Raw genomic sequence first — 17,953 nt, forward strand, 5'->3', positions numbered from 1 at the left:
CTTGGCTTTGTACAGTCCATAGCCTAACACAACCACAACAGCAAATGTCCAGTTCCAAATGTTCTGTCAGTATAAGGACTCTTGGCCTCACAGAATATTCTGAAACAGAATGGCCAAAAACAAACTTCATATACAAGCACAAGACTACCATATTTTTATTGTTATAGTCTGGAAAAGCTCTCCAACTGAGGTAATGGATCCTCCTTTGTTATTTTGACTCAGCATCAGACGAAGCAGTTGTTCCATACATAGTCCTTGGTTTTGCTGAGTGTGAATGATATTCAGCCACCAGTTACCTCTAAAATTAACCTGCTAGTGCATGGGCTGCGTGTTTCCTTTTTATCAGTGAGGATTTCCTCCACATGTTGAAGGATGTAACTTTTCAAACTGTCTCCCTGTCGTGGAAAAACACATTTTCTGTGTCTTATTGAAATGAAAAATTTAGGTAATATGTAAATATTGTTAAGGTTTCAAAACAAACCCTACACTCCCCCAGTCCATAAGGTCCTTATATGGAATCTAATCTGCAAAAACCACCTCACTAATCATTAAATCATTAATTTGATATCATCAGAACAAATCCATTTACATATATCCTCCTATTCAGCCTACAGCTGTCTAGCCCTGTCCAATTACATTACAGTTCTCGGGTGTGTTTGAGCATTGAGTACGTTTGGCTGCCCTGTATTGTACCTTATACAATCAGAAAAGAGCCAATTTCTTTTATCCATATTAAAGGCACCGTAACAGAAACAGCCAGTTTCATTCTGAGATATAAAAAGAGGTTCAAAAATGGTCGTTTGAAAATGAAGGATGATTGTTTTTGGAACATAAAGCCACACAAACAAGACATCAAGGAAAAACAATAATAAATGTACGACATGGACCCTTTAAAAAACATCAAAATGTCATATTTAAGGTCCAATTAATAAACATATATGTTATATAGTGTCAATTTCCTTTAATAACAAATCCTAATCAGTTTAAAACTTTTCAGTTACAAAATGTGGTCACTGAAGTCTCTTTACAAATATAACCTTATTTTTATTGAAGGCCCCAGGTTCCACTTCTTATTTGGAATGTGTTAGTATTCATATTACAATATTCACATTATTATTCATAGCAAAGTACAGTAAAGAAAAATTACAAGTGTTGCTGCAATAACCAAGCACCTTCACCATGTACTTCTGATCATGACTTGTGAGTGTATAAGGAACAGACTGTAGGCTGGCAATCTTGACCCGTGTCCAGCGCACCATGTAAACACATCACTTACTCCTTACCCTCCTCCTGTTTGAAAAGCCAGACTTCATTCCTGCGGTTGACTAGTTTGAAGGGGCTGTCATAGCCCACGCGGTAGTACGGGGCCTCCTTAAAGGCCATGCCATCCCTCCTCAGGCTCTCGCTCAGCTTCAGCAGCTCCTCTCGTGTTTTCTCAGTGTTGGCAAATCCACCAAAAGTCCTACCGCAAAATTCAACCGTGGAAAACACAGATTAATTATTAGATACAAGTACAGGTGCACATGATGAGCTAAAACACGGAATGGTCAGTCCTATTTATGACCATCTGAGTATACCTCACAAATACGGTGAACTCTTTCCTGCTCTCTATGAACAACTCAGGTGTGCTGGGGTTAGGTGGTTCAGCCTGGTGCTCTTCAGGGATGTAGAAGGACACAGAATAGGAGCCCTCACAGGCTGGTCCCTCTCCTGGGTTAATCAGGCATGTCACTGGTGCAGTCATCTCCAATTTCATGTCTGATACAGAAAGGACATGTATACATGTAAACCTGTATCAAAGACTGTGAGGAGGGTCTGTCTGACGCACAACCCCTTGACAACAGACTGCATGAAAATCTGTAGACATGCTTTCCTTGTTTTACAGAGCCAGACTTTGTGTGCGCTATTACTGCTAAAGCTAATGGAGGCATTATGCATTTCTCTCTTATTAAAGGAAATTGTCGAAGTCCACTGGAAACAGTGGCAACTGTGATTTATGAACCATCAGGCTTACTTCAGGTGGATGAAGGTAACTTAAGATACAGTGGAGAATATCTAATTGCATTTTTTTTTAACCAATATTGCAACTGCAATATACACTGAGCAGTCACATCATTAAAAGCATTAACAGGTGAAGTGAATAACATTGATCATCCTGTTACAATGGCATCTATTAAAAGGTGGGATACATTAAGCAACAAGTGAACAGTGAGTCCTCGAAGTGTTGGAAGAAAGAAAAACTGGCAAATGTAAGGATCGGCGTGACTTTGACAAGGGCCAATGGCTGGATGTCTGGGCCAGAGCATCTCCTAAACAGCAGGTCTTGTGGGGTGTTCATGATATGCAATGTTTACTACCTACAAAGTGGTCCAAAGGACAACCACTAAACCACTGACCCCTGATTGGTGCCCATGGATTTGCTTGCGGGGAACAAGGACTAGCCCGTCTGCTGCAATCCCACAGAAAAGCTAATGTAACAGAAATTGCTGAAAAAGTGAATGCTGACTATGATAAAAAGGTGTTAGAACACACGGTTCCCAATGTAGAAGTGCTGTGGAAGGGACTCTCACAGACCGGCAAGCAAGTGGTGGCGTGATGTTCTGTTCTGCTAGAAAACCTTGTGTCCTGGCATTCATTTGGATGTTACTTTGACATGTACCGCCTTCCTAAATATTGTTTCAGACCAAGTACACCCTTCATGACGATGGTGGCCTGTTTCAGCAAGATAATGTGCCCTGCCACACTGCAAAAATCATCCGGGATTGGTTTTAAGAACATGATAAAGAGTTCAACATGTTCACTTGGCCTCAAATTTCCCAGATCACCATGTATACCCCACTTCACAACTTACAGGACCTAAAGAATCTTGTGTGGGATGTACAATAGGAAAATTATCATTAAACTATGTGTGTGTATGGAAGCAAATCTGTCTCATTTTTAAATGTAAAAAACTTTTTTGTACCTTTAATTAAATTTTAATTTTTTGCCTCTGATATCTACTCATTTCACAATGTTAACAAATTTTGAATAATTCAAGTTTTAACATATTCAAGTTGCTGAAATTCAATATTCAGATGCTAAAATTAGAGTTAAAAAAATTCTGATTAAAACATCTGGGATACAAAGGATCTACTCAAAGTCTCATAGAATCAATAGAGTCTGTCCCAAATCAAACCAATATCCAGCCAAATCAAGTTATGTTCCACTGTTCATGTGACAGCGTTGCTTACTTTGTTTAAACGAGGGCAGTCAGGCGACGAAATAAATTACATGCCAATTCATAATCAATACTGCTATCCCATGACTTTTGGCACATCTGAATCCATCCATTTTACTCTTAAAACTGTATAAAATACATATCTCGATATATTATCGTTGCAAATAATTAAATGACAACCTTTTTATATCTGGTATAGTAACTGTTTGCTTGAACAGTTAGTAACACATTAACTTGTGCAGCGCAGTATTTTTCCTCCCTACTCAAAATGTTACATCAACAGGAAGTAGGTGCTTATCTTCATACTTCTGCTTCAATCCAATATTTATTGGGCACCGCAGAGTGCATAAAATAACCTCTAAATATTTTACTTTTTTTGTATACTGCCCCTAACCACCATTTAGGAACTGCACTTTATTTGGTGTATACTTACACATCACACATAAAACTGACTCACTATAGTTAATAAGATACGTTATACTGCACATTCATGAATTGTAGCACTAAACTTGAGTAATAGAGATTGTGTGCCTATACAAATGTTTTTGGATACAAGCGGGAGAAAGGTTACTCTACATTTTATTCCAGAAAATGAGAACATATCAAAATGTCAAATTTCTCTCTGGGGTTAAAGTGACACCCAATACAAGAGTTTGTAGCAGGCATTTTACTGCAGACTCTTCTGAAAATTGGGCTCAGTACAGCTCAGGATTTGCCAGCAGACTCAAGCTGAAAGCAACAACTTTCCCAACATTTACTGGAGACAATGTGGATGATAAGTTAGTAAATCTATAAATAACAGTCTATTTTCATTTACACTTTACTCAGCAATGTAGCAAGCAATGAGAATATAATGATGTGCAGTCTACAATTTAGTAATTTACTTATGTATTTATTAAAATGATTTTGCTATATTTTGTTTCGTCATCATACATACTGCCAAGAAATAATTCTTGTACTACACTTTGTTTTATCCTTACCTATCTTGCTGTAATATTGGGGCTAGTACTTCCATAAGTAATATAAGGTGTTTATATATTCTTAAGAAGTGCTTTGTTACAATGGTTACTTCAGCTAATTGTTATGTCAACTCTTGTGTATGTATATTCACCAGTTTCAAATATGCGAGACAACGTTCAAAGTCCATCATTACTCCACAAGATCTTCTAATAACCTTCATAGAGCTTTCTTTAGGACATCACTTGGGCAGTTTACATTTTCTCATCAAGGGCCTTCAATCTGGAACTGTTTACCACCGCATGTAAAAACCTGTACCAGTAAAAATCATTTACTCTAACTCAAACACACAGTATTTCACACACACACACGGAAAGTACTTTGTATAAGCCTATTTTTTTTACTTTATGCGCACATTTTTAAAACATTTTCTTATTTTGTAGTTTGCATTTACGGTGCCATTTTCTGCAAATAAAATAAAATATAAGCCTATGTAACTTAGCTCAGCTACAAATGTATTTTTATAACGTTATACTGACATTTTTGAAACTGCCAACTGACATTCCCACGTACAATTCCAGTCGTCAAAAGTTGTTAGATCTGGTTATCCAGCCGAATGAAATTAGCTATTCGCTAATAGCTTTAATGTAAAAGTGATCAATATGTCAGAAATGCACAAATGAAACAGCGAAAGTTCGTTCTTATTTAAACACGGCACGGATTCCACTGCTGACCGAGACCCCTAACAGCCTTTCACCTCTTCAGGTTCATAAAAGTAAAAAAGTTTCAAACAAACAAACAAACAACTCCTTTTAATGTCGTATTAGATGGAAATGGGAAGGTAACTAGAATATAATGTAGTCACAATTAGAGTCCATGCAACGATTTTTTATTTGTGGAAATAAATATTTCCGCAAATAATGTTATATGTCTGCGGTAATTAGAAACCTTTTAAAGGTTTCCAAAGCCAGTTAAATACTAGTGTACAACTTACTCTTTTCATTACTGCCGTTGATGTATTTGAAGAGTCTCTTAAATCCAGCGCTTAAGGCTGCGTCCTGCTCCGTCCCAGTGACCGTGGTACTGACCCAGTTTGTGGTGTGGTATGTACGGACCTCATAGTCCTGACTCTAAAGGGGATTTAAAACATATTCATTCTCTTGATTCAAGCCCATACCAGGTCCCAAGATAAGTCGAAATATTTTATATACTGTGACGAACATAATTTCAGCCTCACTGACCTTACTGTCTTGAGGGGTAAACTTTGGATTCTGCAACCCTGTTGAAAATACCACTTGACCGATAGTTTTCAACATCTTCCGAAGTTACTTAACCTAATGGAACTGTATATTACGGTAGTCCTGTCGGGAAAAGTCAAAGCAAACTATATTGTCATATCGCTCCAAACACTTGCTAGTTAGTTACTAAAAAATGTTCCACAATTAGGGCAGCCATCAAGCATATATGGCTACGCTAGCTCATTTAGCTAGCTGACTAACTGGCAAGTCATACTAGCTAAACAGTTTCAGCCTGCAAGCAAACCAGCCTGAAAATTCAGACATCTTACCCGTTTCGCTCTTAAAGTAAAACCGGTTATCTCGGCGGTGAAAATACACGATAATAATATCGCACGTCTATTATGGCATTAACCACGTCTTCCTGCAAGCCTGCATGACACAAAGCGACAGGGTCAAGCAGGATTGGACGCGCTCCCTTTTGCTTACGGATAATTGTTTACCAAAATGATTGGCTAATTATACATACGTAAATCACAGCAAAGAAAATGCACTAAGGAAACCTTTCATAAAACGATTAGTAAATACACTACTATGCACATTTTAGAAAAAGTGAATGAACGAGTAAACTATGAATTTGGGTAACTTACGTATATCCAGTCTATTTTACTATAATGTTTAAAACAAGCATTCGGAAACAAACCAAAAACAATGCTCATGACTGCATTGGTAAAGTGTCAGAATACATAAAGGAAATTGTGTATTCTCCGTGTATTGTTCATTTATCTTGGTCCCATTTATGCAACCTTTTTTTTTCTATATGTACAATCATAAACCACTGAATAAAATTAGAATAACAGTGTCACAAAAAATCTTGACCTGAGCTTAACAACAAAGTCTTTGTTGTACCCAGCCCATGAGAGAACTGTAAACATGTTGAAAGCAGCACGGCGGTTTCTCAATGTAATCAGGATTGTCACTATTAATTACACACGCTAGTGTTTACACGCACTGCTATTTGGTTATGGTTCTTTTACACCACCATGTAATGAATTAGTTGTGAAGTCTTGTGACCACCATGTGATCTGCATGCAGTAGTCACTTGACCACATCTCATGATCACTTAAACTGTAAAACACTTCCTCTGTCACATTTTATGACAGGCCCTGTTTCTTGCAGATTCCTCCCCTGGTTCACGTCCTCTTGAGAGTGGTATTTTTCCTACGTGGGGGATCGCCTGGGACCAAAGCCCAGAGCCTGTAGAGACTCAGTGAGGAAGTGCAGCATCAACAGCAGCTTAGAATCTCCTCCTATAGAACAGGAGAGGAGGGCAACTTTTAGACAAACTGTTTATTAAGAAACACTAATTTATCACAGTGGCAGCAATAGGGGCTGGTGTTAGGTACAGTTCAACACTTGACAGTTCAACAATTTATTATAGAAGCTGTTTTTTTATTTATAAATTGGTCCATTAATACTGAAATCTAAATTACCTGCCACTTGAATATGCAAGTTGAACTGACTGTTTTAAAGTAGCATGCTTTTATTTATGCACATGTCTCTTTTGATGCAGAAAAAGATGGGGGAATGTGTTTTTCAACATATTCTGTGCATGTGTCTGTAAGCACATGTGTATGCAGGCATGTGAAACATATGGTCAGCACCGTGTTTCTGTTCACCTATGGAGTCCTATATAAGGTGTGTGAGTTTGCAGTTGCGATATGGCACACGGGCACAGTGCTCTGCCAGAGCTCCCAGAACATCAGCCAAAGCAGCAAGGCTGCAGTTTATACAGTACAGGAGTTCTCCCACAGAGCAGTACCACTTACTCCAGACATGCCTGGAAGACAGACAAAATCACACAATCTACGTATAATTGAAATGAAAGACACAAGCAAATCTTACACAAATCTGGCCATGTTAGATTAGTTACTATTTGACATAAACTGGTGCCTAGGCAACAATGAGAGGAATGCTATGAAGAGCAGTACATCATTTTAATGTAGATCATTTTAATGGCTTTGGAAAACTACATTATTGGCCTGCTGACATGGAACGTCTGTTAAAAGAAACAAGTGCATAGGACTGTCTCCAAGCTTACCCACACACTCACTGCCAGCCAGGTCCACCAGCTGCAGCTTGGTTCTGAGAGGCGCCTGGGAGATGCTGATCCGAGGGGAAGGGGGAGTCATATGGTGAGGAGGTGGAGCTAGAGAACAGGGAGGAGGCGGTCCTGCAGCAGTGTGGGCTCCAACGTTCCCTCTGGGGCATGTGCTCAAGGTCTTGTCTGGCACTCTGCAGCCTGCAAGCTGCAGTAGACACAGAGCGGCTTGCTGAGTGAAGAGGCACACTGCCATGGAACAAACTCACACTCCTCCTCCGTGAGTTACATTCTAACGGACTTTTGGCATTAGAAACCTTCTATTTTAACAGTGGAGACAGATAAATTCTGTGTGCAAATGCACAGATAAGCAATAGTGGAGGTGTGTCAGAAAATGAAGCAGAAAGTCCGTTAGAGTGTATGGTATTCCAGATAAGGTGCAGGAGCTTACTGAACAGCCTTAAGTTTGTGCAAGAAGAGACAGACAAGTGCTTCTTTGACACTGGATGAAGCAGGTTCTAAAAGAAAAGTGCAGCCAATTTGGCTATCAATGCCAGAACACTGGAGTTGCTGGTGTGTATATATGTAGGAGGTGAGTGACTGAGAGAAAGAGACTTAGTTAGTCTTAAGACACAACCCTGGAGAGTGAATATGTGTCTAAGTTCAACCTAGCTCTAGGACACTGATTCTTTTGTAGTGTGTGTGTGTGTGTGTGTGTGTGTGTGTGTGTGTGTGTGTGTGTGTGTTATCCCCTCGCACCCAATGCCAGAGCATGAGGGCTTTTGGATGTGATGGTGAGAGTGGCAATGAGAAGGGATCTGGATGAGTCTCTGTGCACCAGTGTGGGGTTGTGATCCCTCATTCTCAACACTGCAATGATCAGCTGCATCACCTCCGCAGAGCTGTGAACTGACCTGACACAAACCCATACAAGCACACGCACACACACAAGCGCGCGCGCACACACACACACACACGCACGCACCCTCATTTAAATCAAACCCACCAGCCTACTAATGTTCAATGCACAAACCAACAAGTGGCAAAATTTAAATGTGGTGAGGTACAGCAAATAAAAAGTAAAACAAAATTACCCATGACCGCTCGTGCATAATACTGACCAGAATCTGATGTCAAATATGACTGCACAAACCTGAAAAAGCCCTAAAGGCAAGTTAAAAACATGTCTGTTCTCTGCCTAAGGGCTGAATGTATGCTGTGATGTGGCAGCTTCACTCACTCATAGGTAAGACAGGGTGCTTCACTTGAGCTGCAGCCGCTGGTGATGTCCTCTCTTTTCACCCCACTGACACTCCTTTAGCCAAGAGATCCAATAACTCATTATCATAAACCTCCATGATGGATACCTCCAATGTGTGAGTCTCTGTTGCCTTATCCGAGATCAGCCTAACAAATAAACACATGCAGCAACATGCATTCAATTGTGTTTATTGAGGCTTACTTGAATAACTCATTTGCTACTTTGGGGATGATGCCCTGCTGGGAGTGAAGTTCAGGGTCTGCGGGGTCCTCAGACTGGGCTCCAATCATTGTGTACAACTTTCCATTGCCTGTTTGCCCATATGCCATGATGCACACATTGTACCTGGAGGCAGAACATAGCTCATCACTAGCAAAGCTGACCAGCTTCTGTGAAATCTTCCCAGTAAGGGGAGAGATGTTGCAAGGTTTACCTGCTGGAAAGAGGATTGATCGGTTTCATCCAGCTGTTCATCCAAAATGTATCCAAAACAATGCTTACCCATCTGAGAGGTTAAAAGGGGCTTCACTTCTTCAAACACAGCCTACTGTGTGTCCTCTGGACCATGCACCCTGCCAAAAACCCACCATGGTCACACACAGTAAATTACTCCTTCCCAAACTTTGCATGTCTGTTTTTTTTTTCCCCATTAAATGTAAGGTACTACACATCCCACAGACACAGCTGAAACAGCATCCACTGCTGGACTCCCAGGCTTGGAGCAGTTCACAAGAACAGAGTCCTGAAGACACAATAACACCACAGGGTTAGATTACAAAGATGGCCATTATGGGACTGGGTACTTTCAAAGTCCCTGTAAACACTAGAAGAATTAACTCACCCACATTGCTGCATGCCTGCACTACTACCACCTCTGATGATGGGAATCTTGTTAAGAAAATATGATTCAATATATACGTAGGTTTTCCTACACACTCAGTGATCCTGCTGTCACCTATATATTCATATGTAGTTGTGAATGCGGTAAAAGAAACTGAGCTGTAAATAATATTTACATATTTCCATATGGAAATGTTCCACGGTGGCTGGCTGTCGAAGAGTCTGGACTAAGGTGAAAAGGCAGGCAGGGTGATGGTTTAAGAATGTTACAGCTACCACCATTTGGATTTGTTTTGTGCCTCTTTGCTTTTTCAGGTTTGCTGCAATTCCTCCAGGAGATGGCGCTGTGACAAGACCAGTAACCTGTGCATGTGACTGTAATGTAGTAAACAGTGTGTCGTTGAGCAACCTCCTCCACGTCCTTTCGGTTCTACACCTCTCCTTCTCCTCCTGTAGGGAGTTTTCCAAAGCAGCCAGCTGAGCCTGAAACTCTACAAGCACCCAAGAGGACAGAAGCCCCTCTCAGACTTACAGTCCATGCCTTGCCGTATGTTGCACAATCTTGCAATAGCCACATGGATCTTTGGGACTTGCTATGGTTTATGGCTACTGTCACAATTACCTTAAGTTACTGACTGAACCTATACATGCTACATTAATATGACAAACAATATGTACCCTGAACATAATGATCTGTTTTACAGAATCCTAATCAGAGAATAAAGACATAATAATTTCTCCATCACAACACCCATCAGATATCTCGCTGTACTCACCTGGCTCAATGTCAGACATGATTTTGAGGTTAGATTTCCATGACTGACAGGTCTATCATGCAATATCTCGCTGTGTCGTGTAAAAGTAAGCAGGGGGGATTAGCGCTGATGAACTATTAGCCTCCGTCACAGCACCGCACTGACTGTATATGTGAGAGTGATAGAGGGGTGGACAGAAGAGAGGACAGTGAGGAGGGAGAGAGAAGGAAACAGAAAGTTTTCAGCTCCAGTGCTCTTGAATAATCAAATAAAGTAACATTGTTATGGACCCTTCAAACCATATGAAGCAGCAATGTGTACATTTGGAGTAAATGGCCAAAACATTGCTGTTTTGTGCTTAACATATTTGGTGCTATTATAAAGTCCATTTGTAGATAAAGAAGGTATAATTTGGTCTAAGAGGTGAAAGGCATGGAGCTCCATAAATAATTCAACCTATAATAACACTCACTCTGGATGTCATCATTCTGGTGTCCCTGGACAGCACTGCTGGCAGTGGCCGTGCACTGCAACAGCTGCATATTCCACTTCTCCAGCTCCATGGCGAAGAGTGGCAATATCACACAAATCCTGTTTCCGGGACTGAACACAACATTAGAATTGTTACATTCACAAACGTTTTTTTGCTACCCAAAACCCATTACTGCTACAGGCTAGTTATGCTGAAATCTTTGCTACTAGGGTATCCTGAGCTCACCTGGTAGAGTACCTAGAGCAAGGTGTTGACATCTGCGAAGTGATGGGTTTTATTCCCAGGCAGAGCAAACATACTATCACATTGATAAATTAGTTATGGGCAGTGGTAGTTCAGTGACTAAGGTACTTGAACAGTAATCGGAAGGTTGCCAGTTTGAGCCCCACTCCTACCAAGTTGGCACCGTTTGGCCCCTGACCAAAGCCCTTAACCCTCAAGTTATGTTCAGTCATAGAGGTAAGTTGCTTTGAATAAAAAGTGTCATGTAATTGTAATGCTGCAGGTTGGTTCTCTTTTGTGGCCTAACCTGCATGGACAAGAGGTGTCTTTTGAGGGGAGCACGAGTGCCCTTTGGTCTATTTACCTGGTGTTGACAGCACCTTTTTACCTGGATCCCTGCTTCTTGACTCCGCCAAAGCTTTCACATAGACTTGAGCGAGTTCAGAAGATGGGAAGGTCTATCAATGACTATTCAGTTAAAATAACATAATCTGAAACAGGCCTTGTTTTATTGGGAAAAGTTAAATACGTTAGTGTTCAAAATTTTGTGAAAATGTAAACAAACATTGTACCTAACCTCTAAACCATAGTCTTTAATATCATAGACTAGGTCGAGATGCGAAAGAAGCGTCACTCCATCAATAGCTATTTTTTTTTCTGGTACACTAACGCTAGTTAGCTAAATCACAAGAGCCTAATTCGATTAACGATATTCTCATGGGAGAGTCAACCGGTCGCTCAGGTACGGGGTTGCACTTCTGTCTGAAGTTTTGCTTCCAGTTTTATTTCTAATTATGAAACAAAAAGAAAAATATCTAAACATGGTATCTGAATTGTGACTGAATTTCAGTCAAACCACACACATTCAAATCGCTAGCTTGCCAGAAATAAAAATTATTGTTATGTAGTTTGGCGAGATATAATGTCTATTAGTCATCTGCAGCGTTTGGACAAGCAACGCAGTGCAATTTATAAATTACAGTGGTCAGTGTGTCATGGTGAATTCTTTATTTATTGAAGAGATACACAGCTGAGTTTATTTATGTAAACATATGGTCCCTTGCGAATTAAATCTTACACGAGCATACTGCAGGATATTACAGTATTCAGTACCTTCTGCTAATAGGGTTATCTACAGGAAGCACAGCACAGAGGTTAGTTCAGCCTTATGGAACATGGTGACTGCATTCTAAGGCAAGTCTACAGTCCTGCATTCTGGGATTGGTTCTACTAGCTGTACCTTTCATCTGCAGACCAGTATACAGGGTATTTCTTTATGATTTTACAATGCATGACACACTAGTAACAGGTTAACCATGAGACAATGTGGCCCAGCTTCACACCAAATCAATCAACACCATGAAAGTTCTAAAGCCCAGTATTAGTTACATTTACAGGAAGTGGAATGTGTGAAGGCTAAAGGTATTGTTGCTTTAAAACTAAATTTAGTTTTTGCATCGTCACACAATAATTGAAGTTTGGGGAACAGACCACAACGGAATCTCCACCCTTTTAACTAACTTACCATATGCACTCATTTTCCCTTTGTTGCTCATGACAACATTTTGCCCCTCCCACCTCCGTGTGCTACCTCTTCCTCTCTGTCTGACTTGGACACTTGTCTTGCTTGTGGAGGTGGAAGTGGGAGGCTTTGAAGCACAAAGCAGAAGCTAACTTCTGAACTGGAGGTCAGGTCCTCAGAGTTGTGTACTCCTTCTAATGTTTCAGATTCACTTTTCACATAAGAGGTGATTCAATGTAGGAGCAGTCTGCACTCACAAAGCAGCTATTGTAAGACTGAGGGTGTGTTGTTCACATTCAAAATCAATACATTTCACATAATTCAAGAAAAGATATGTTAATTCCCAACACTGCACTCTACATAAATATTAAACAAGACTTTACTGGACACAGATGGAAATTCTATAAACCTTTCTCCACGAACAATCTCTTGTTGAACATTACAGATGTGCGGGTTTTCCTGAAAATTAACATAGAGCAGTTAACTTACCATTGCTTTAAATATATCACAAATAACATATGACTTATTTAGAAAAATAGAATTCATAGATGCATTAAAACCTACAAATCACTGTAAGAACTGATCCAGGTCTCCATAACAGCAATGTGTGTGTGTGTGTGTGTGTGTGTGTGTGTGTGTGTGTGTGTGTGTGTGTGTATGAGACTGTGAGAAGGATAACACTCTTAGACTCTCTCTACACACATAGCAATTCCCATTCCACCACCAATACACAGTGAAGCAACCCCCTTCTTGGCCCCAGTCCTCTGGAGTGTGTGCAGCAGGGTCACCAACACTCTGCAGCCAGACATACCCAGAGGGTGTCCCAGGGATATAGCCCCTCCACAGACATTCACCTGCAGAACAATAGGGCAAAGGCAGTGCACATGTCAATATAGTCAGAGCGCAGATAGGGAACACATCAATGATGTGGGCAAAGTACTGATTCATGTAAACCTGGCTATGTACAAAGTGTGATATGAAAGGGTACATTCCCCATGTTTAAAGAAGATAGTTGGCTAATGTCATCACACAGGTAAATAGAATGACCTTGCTGGGGTCGAGGCCGAGCTCCTGCACCACTGCCACACATTGAGCAGCAAAGGCCTCGTTGATCTCATACAGGTCCACTTCAGCCAGCTGCCAGCTCGCCCTCTCTGTCTGGAGAGAGAGAGAGGGAGAGAGAAAGAGCAACTGCTTCGCACACAATGACACAAAACTGACATTTGTGTATCATCTGAAATTTCTTTCTATTGTTGCATTCATCCAAGATTATTTGGCTGGACTTTAAGTGATACTCACTGCCTTCCTGATGGCTGTGATTGGCCCTGTGCCCATAATGGATGGGTCAAGTCCTGTCTGGGCCCATGAGATGATTCGTGCCATCGGGCGCAGGCCCCGCCTCTGAGCCTCTGATTGGCTCATGAGAACAGTAGCTGCAGCTCCGTCATTTATCCCTGTGAGACAGAAGGCAGTAGATAACGTCTGGAGTACAGTGTCAATAGCACAGTGCACCATATGGGTGATGCAGGGCTGACTGTGTATCTCTGTGATCATCCAGCTGAATAATGATTAGAAGTGAGTGGCCTTGGTGTCATCTGGGTGAAAGCATCAGTGAGGTTCAAACATGTTTGTCTACCTGATGCATTGCCAGCAGTGACTGTTCCAGAGCCGTCCTTTACAAAACATGGCTTCAGCTTGGACATGGCCTCCATGTTACTGCCATGACGAGGGAATTCGTCAACCTTCACTTCTACTGGCCCTGACATAGGTCAAATAGACAAACAAATTCTCATTTTAACAGGTTCAAATTTTTCATTGACTAAAAACTGCACAAGTGTGCAACATTGCCACCCTTGGCTTTACAGCCCTACAGAAGACAATTAGACTCCTTTAAGTCATCAAATGTAAGGAATTAAGTCAACTACAACCTTTTCTAGAAGGAATAATAACTGGCACAATCTCCTGGTCGAAGTAGCCTGTCTTCTGGGCAGCCTCCGTTCTGTTCTGGGAAGTGACAGCATACAGGTCCTGAGCCTCGCGGGTCACGCCCCATTGCTTAGCAATATTCTCCGCTACACATGATAAACACAAAAACAGTATCAGTGACCTAGGTGATCAATTTCTGATTCTGGCCCACTGTCATTCATTGATCCTACTTGCACTAAACCTAAGTGCAGTGCACTGAAAATAAGGTGGATGAGATTACTAGTACAGGGCTTGACTACTCTTCAAATCCTGATTAATGTAAATCAAGGTGTTGTTAATCAGAGGACAGGGCTGCATGCGCTGCTATTACTCAAAGCACACTCCAGAGTCAAAGTCACCCTTATTACCAATCCTTCTCACCACAGATATATTGAGTGAGGAACAAAATGTACTTTCTACAGGACATGGTGCTACATTTGGTATGAAACAGCAGCAGACAATGCAAACAGTGCCAAGTATGGTAAAACAGACAGTTTAGTAATGTAGCCCATACAACATTAGCCAATTTAAATTCTATGGATGAAAGTACAGTATTTGTTTTTTCTCCTTTAATTTTAAACATTCTAGGCCATCTCTTTTTTTAAAGTATATTTTGGATAATGCTGATTATCATGAGCTCAAACATTTGCACTGGATCAAGAACACAGGAAAGCTGTTTAAACTAAGAGTACTCTGTGTTCTTCCTCTGTGTGTGTGCTCACCCAGTGGAAATAGTATGGCTGTGGAGAGTGGGGGAAAGCAAACCAGTTGTGTTATCAGGGTTAGATAAGAAGCTTCTGAAGTGTTATACATACTGTAATGCATTTGACCCTGTGTCTACACACTTTAAAGGTCTGTTGCTACAGACTCTTTAACCACAGAGACGTTATGAGAATGTAAACAAGATGTTCTTCACACTCCAGTGAGAGTTTGTCTGAACCCAACCATTTATAGTAATTCAAATAGCTATTCATCATCTCTACCATTACCTTCCTGAACCACACACAGACACACATACAAACACTCCTCAGAATGGGACCAAGTTTTTTGCATGAATTAATCTCTTGTTCTGATCACCACCTAAGCCACAGCACATTCTACGAAGCATTCCACATTCCACATTCTGCACTCTACACCCTGCTCTCAATGTTCTTATTGACTGTTAACCAACCTTAGATCTACATTTATGTGCAAAAGCAGTACAAAACGTAGAGCAAAGAATGCATATATGGTAAAATACAGACAACAGTGCAACTATACAGTACATAATAGACTACACAAGTCTCTGTACAGTAGATTTAACAATCAGAAAGGACAGGACAGGACAGTGGACTAGACTAGATCCCAGATCCCAGATCCCACTTACCAGTGATGCCCATGTGGCATTTGTGAAAAACATCCGTGAGTCCATCTGCCACTACGGAGTCCTGCAGTGAAGCATCTCCCATCTTTATTCCTGACCGCATGTGCACAGTGTGAGGTGCCTAAGGTCCAAAGTGCATCAGTGAACACCATTCTACAGTCAGCCATCTTTAGGATGTGGATTTGCTAGCACAGGTTTCACAAAATGTTTCTCCAATACATTAATGTAATATGAAACAATATGAATGGCAGTCATACCTTCTGAGCAGCACCTACCTGACTCATGCTCTCCATACCGCCTGCCACCACCACAGTGGACTCTCCTGTCATGATGGCCTGAGCCCCAAGACACAGCGCTTTCAGACCAGAGCCACACACCATCTGACAGCCCCATGCTGGTACTGAATATGGGATGCCAGCTCCGACACTGGCCTTCCTGGTGGGGTTCTGCCCCTGACCTGAGGAGAAGTGGGAGAACAAAATGAAGAGGTTAATATACAGGAAGCTATGGGCTCTGCCTTAGCTTCTTTACATAGATTCACTTATTTACTTACTTTGGCTCTGTACCCTAGCCAATATGAATTCAAACAATGACTATGGGATAAAAATGCAAAATATGAACTTGTGTACAAAATGTGAAATCCAATAGCTAGAGTAGCTACAGAGTCAAAACAACATGAAATAGATACTTGTCTAATTCATTACCACCTGCACTTTATTCCATTATGTCAGGACTGATTACACTCTGACAGGACATAGCAAAAAGCCCGCTAAACTGAAAGAACAGTAAAAGTGTTACCTGCAGTGAGGACATGTCCCATGATGACCTCAGATACATCATCTGGCTTTACACTGGCTCTCTTCAAAACCTCCTTAATGACTACAGTGCCCAAATCATGAAGGGGTACACTGCTTAATGCACCATTGAAAGACCCTTGCAATTACAGAAATAAATATGATTTGATCATTGAAAATGTTTTGTTTGTTTTGCTAAATAATATTTTAATTGTTAAGGCAAGGCAAAGCAAGGTTATTTTTCTCGCAATTTTTATGCAGTGTGGCATTTCAAAGTACTTTAAATCTGTTTATATCCTGTAACAAATTCTATACAATCTGGGGGGGAAAAGCTTTGTCCAACTCTAAAACACACTGACAAATGCGGATTTCAACATCCACTATTTTCCTAGGTGTTAGTTCATTGTTAGTACCGAGGTGTTCACTCCAGCTCTGCAGAGGTGACGCCTTTGGCCAATCAGAAACCTTTATTTGTATGACCTTACAGTAACTACAGCCAATCAGGCGGGAGGAAACTAAACCAATGACATTCGTTCTATAACTCATCTTCATCACTGGCACGGGACTACATTATATGATAAGATGAGGCTATTAGTTGATTAAAATACAAAACATATACTTACATACTCATTATAGAAAGAAAACATTCAATGTAATATGCTATAGTAAAACTTGCCATAATCAAGATTGCTTAGCTAGCTAACTTTATAAATATAAGATAACTGCTTTCTTGTCCAGCCTGTCAAATAATCATAACTGTTCGCCAGCAATGGGCAAGACAGAATCAGAAAGAAATTATGTGTACAGACATTACCTATAGGAGTTCTGGCAGCAGAGACAATTACAACTGGATCGGTGTTCATTTTCTACGTCTTTCGGTGCAGTATCCTAGCTACGAATCCAGTTCCTGTTTACTAGCGTCTAACTGATCAGGCGAACATGTTGCTTCATTCGTTCAATATAACGTAGACTACTGAAAAATCTGCTAAGGATTCAGGGCTCACACTCTACTTCGTTTGAGCACCATCTACTGGCCTGGATGACCAGTCTTTCCCTTTCGAGGGACAGATTAGATATACAGTAATTACTGTTTCAAAGTCAGCGCATCTCCACCTATGAACCTTAGTATTGTGTGGACAATGACCAGTTCCACATCGAATTCCTTTATGGAATAGATTTCTTATTTTAAAAATAATGATTCATCTGGTAACATTTACCACTGTTTCTG

At 40.7% G+C, this 17,953-nt stretch overlaps 3 protein-coding genes across 4 annotated transcripts; all 3 read right to left on the reverse strand.

The window, feature by feature from the left end:
* Positions 1–128: 128 nt before the first annotated feature.
* Positions 129–5,890, reverse strand: hebp2 (heme binding protein 2). The gene is made up of 6 exons (XM_026998927.2): positions 5,742–5,890; positions 5,416–5,535; positions 5,169–5,304; positions 1,578–1,758; positions 1,284–1,462; positions 129–395 (listed from the first exon to the last, which is right to left on the reverse strand). The coding sequence occupies exons 2-6, from the start codon at positions 5,488–5,490 to the stop codon at positions 343–345; spliced, it is 624 nt and encodes a 207-aa protein (XP_026854728.2). The 5' UTR covers positions 5,491–5,535; positions 5,742–5,890; the 3' UTR covers positions 129–342.
* A 181-nt stretch (positions 5,891–6,071) lies between these two features.
* On the reverse strand, positions 6,072–9,618 carry kif25 (kinesin family member 25). Its single transcript, XM_035524394.1, is given in 12 exon segments — positions 6,072–6,719; positions 7,089–7,203; positions 7,206–7,249; positions 7,511–7,602; positions 7,604–7,718; positions 8,270–8,424; positions 8,751–8,826; positions 8,829–8,917; positions 8,973–9,116; positions 9,269–9,343; positions 9,452–9,513; positions 9,613–9,618. Coding segments are annotated over 12 exon segments (1,062 nt in total). The 3' UTR covers positions 6,072–6,630.
* A 2,456-nt stretch (positions 9,619–12,074) lies between these two features.
* Positions 12,075–17,675, reverse strand: acat2 (acetyl-CoA acetyltransferase 2). Of its 2 annotated transcripts, none has more exons than XM_026998909.2 (9): positions 17,540–17,675; positions 16,730–16,864; positions 16,207–16,388; positions 15,935–16,052; positions 14,532–14,675; positions 14,240–14,362; positions 13,903–14,057; positions 13,651–13,761; positions 12,075–13,457 (listed from the first exon to the last, which is right to left on the reverse strand). In XM_026998909.2, exons 1-9 carry the CDS (start codon positions 17,586–17,588, stop codon positions 13,287–13,289), a joined length of 1,188 nt encoding a protein of 395 aa, XP_026854710.1. In that variant the 5' UTR covers positions 17,589–17,675; the 3' UTR covers positions 12,075–13,286. The 2 variants fall into 2 exon arrangements, with proteins under 2 accessions (XP_026854710.1, XP_026854711.1); XM_026998910.2 differs by having other exon boundaries at positions 13,367–13,457; positions 13,651–13,757.
* Between the last annotated feature and the right edge of the window lie 278 nt (positions 17,676–17,953).

Source organism: Electrophorus electricus, chromosome 3 (genome assembly GCF_013358815.1).
Source record: "Electrophorus electricus isolate fEleEle1 chromosome 3, fEleEle1.pri, whole genome shotgun sequence".
NCBI lineage: Eukaryota > Metazoa > Chordata > Actinopteri > Gymnotiformes > Gymnotidae > Electrophorus > Electrophorus electricus.